General features: G+C 49.5%; 1 protein-coding gene across 1 annotated transcript; it reads right to left on the reverse strand.

Annotated features, from left to right (window-relative positions):
• Positions 1 to 489: 489 nt before the first annotated feature.
• Positions 490 to 1,676, reverse strand: LOC126958449 (testis-specific protein LINC02914). The gene is made up of 2 exons (XM_050796771.1): positions 1,429 to 1,676; positions 490 to 729 (listed from the first exon to the last, which is right to left on the reverse strand). The coding sequence occupies exons 1-2, from the start codon at positions 1,673 to 1,675 to the stop codon at positions 551 to 553; spliced, it is 426 nt and encodes a 141-aa protein (XP_050652728.1). The 5' UTR covers position 1,676; the 3' UTR covers positions 490 to 550.
• Between the last annotated feature and the right edge of the window lie 643 nt (positions 1,677 to 2,319).

Consider the following 2,319-nt stretch of genomic DNA (forward strand, 5'->3'; position numbering starts at 1 on the left):
ATGTGCCCCAAATCACTCGGGCAGTAAGCCTTAGAAAAATGCAAAGTTGGGGAATTCCTGGGAGGTGGGGTTGGAATTTTATATTTTTAACAAGTTCCACAAGTGAATCTAAGCACAGCAAACTCGAAGTGCTGTTGCGATGGGTGCTTGGCCCACGGGACAGGGGGTGATTTCTTCTCTGGACTCAGGGATGCTGCAGGAAGGAAAGCCTGTGCCCGGCACAAGACCTCAGAACGTCCTGGGAAGCTTCTCTCTCCTCAGGTTCTCCGCTATTACTGCATGGTTTGGACTTCCAGCTGTCTCCCGATCACTCGAGACAGGCACGTATGTCACACAACATGAAGAGTTTTCTGAAAGTGTCAGCAGCGTCTTTCTTCTTTCCTATCCTAGGGGGCCTGCCACTTAGATTGCTCTGCTTGGACATTCTTCTGACACATGCATAAGCCTCACGGACAATAAAACCCCCCTATCCAAAGTTATGGGTCTGGAGGAGGCAAATGGAAAAGGCCAGCCTTTCCATCTATGAAATCTGACTTCCTTTCAAGAAGAGTCACATCTGTGACATCTGTTCCACTGTTCCTTTGAACAGCTGCTTAAATCTTGGTGTAGCACAAAATGCAGAGATGGTCAAAGCAGACATTATTTGGTGATTACATGAACCTGGAGAAGTTTCTTCATTTCTCTGGCATTCTGATTTCTCTTCTGTACAGAAACAGGTAGAACACGTACCTGGAGGGGGATTGAAACGTGCAACGGTGCTGGACACAGGGAGGCCTCTTGTAGATGTTCACCGCCCTCCCAGCCTCCCTCTCTGCCAAGTGCACATCGCCTCCAGCATCCATAGGGGCCAGCTACCCTCTGACAGTGACCTCACTCTTGCCCCTAGGTACATGCTACAGTCATCTTTGAACTGGTAGAAGCACTCCTTGCTATGGTAAATTGCTCTATCCAATGCTTATCTCATTTTATCCTCTCTTGAAGATCGAAAGGACACGTAGCTTCCTTTTCCATAGAGGAAATCTGGAAACCTGGAGTTGTACATTTTTTTCCTATGATCAATTAGTGATTTATCAGAATTCAGGTCGTGGCTCTACCCCTTGCTAGCTGTGTGATACAGGGCAAGAACCCCAATGACTGCAAACGTCAGTCTTGTACCTGGTGCCAGGCGCTGGTCAGAGTGTTTGACTGACTCTTCCCCTTTCCCTCACTTTGCAATGATGGTCTCGATTTTACAGGGGAGAAAAAGGAGGCTGGGTGGAGTAAGCCTGTTTCCCGAGCCTTCACTCCTGGGAAAAGGTTGTGGGACAGCAGAGTCAGCAAGTCACTCTCACTCTCTACCACAGTGGTTGCCTTTCTAAGCCATAGTTAGTCCCATGTGGGAATCTAGTGAAATTTTAATAAGCAAGACAGTGTACGGGAAATACTTACCACAGCACCTGGCCTTGGTGAGTGTCAGGGCATGCTGCTTGTTATGTCTTAGGCTCTGCAGGTGCTGGGAACTTGGGCATTTCCCTTCACCAAGGTGGCCCACTGATGGGAGTGTGATCATCGGCTTTGTTCCCTGCTTGCGTGGCCTGGAAGCTCCTCTCGTGGCCTCCAGCCTTGCCCCAGGCTCTTTCGAATGCATCAATCCTACTGGAAGCGATTGATTCTTGTGGCTCCCATGGCTGGTCATGGGCCTTCAGTGCTTGCCTCCACACCCTGGTTAAGAAAGGCATGGAGGGGGTTCTCAGTGAGGAGCTAGTGTTGGGCTGGGCTCCCAGCCTGTTGCAGGCACTGTGGAGGGAATGGCTCCTCCAGGGGCCCCTCACCTGCTGCACCTCCCCACCAGCCCCTAACTTGTGCAGGCTTCTTGCAGAATGGGCTCTTGATCTTTCTTCTCCATCTCAGCCTGGGCTCTCCCTGCTCCTCACCTGGGGTAATTTGATAGCCTTCTGAATGGCTCTCTACATCCAGGCTCTAGAGCAGGGGTCAACACAGGACAGCCTGTGGTCAAATTCAGCCCTTAGTCTATTTTCATAGCCCTCGAGCTAAGAATATTTCTGCATTTCTAAAGAGTTGTTAAAAACCAACCACATGACAAAAATACAGAAGAATTTGCAACAATGACTGACCACAAAGCCGTTTACAGATACTGTTTGCAGACATCTGCTCTAGACCATTCTTCACATTGACCTTCTTGCCCAGCCTCAAGGTCTCACCCTGATCCCACCCAACGCCTCACATCCTGTCTCTACCCTGCTTAAAAATCTTTAAGCCACCCTGTGTGCAAAAAAGGCACCCTGAAGGTAGTCTGAGAAGATCTGGATTCAGATCCCA

Source organism: Macaca thibetana, chromosome 7 (assembly GCF_024542745.1).
Source record: "Macaca thibetana thibetana isolate TM-01 chromosome 7, ASM2454274v1, whole genome shotgun sequence".
NCBI classification, from domain to species: domain Eukaryota; kingdom Metazoa; phylum Chordata; class Mammalia; order Primates; family Cercopithecidae; genus Macaca; species Macaca thibetana.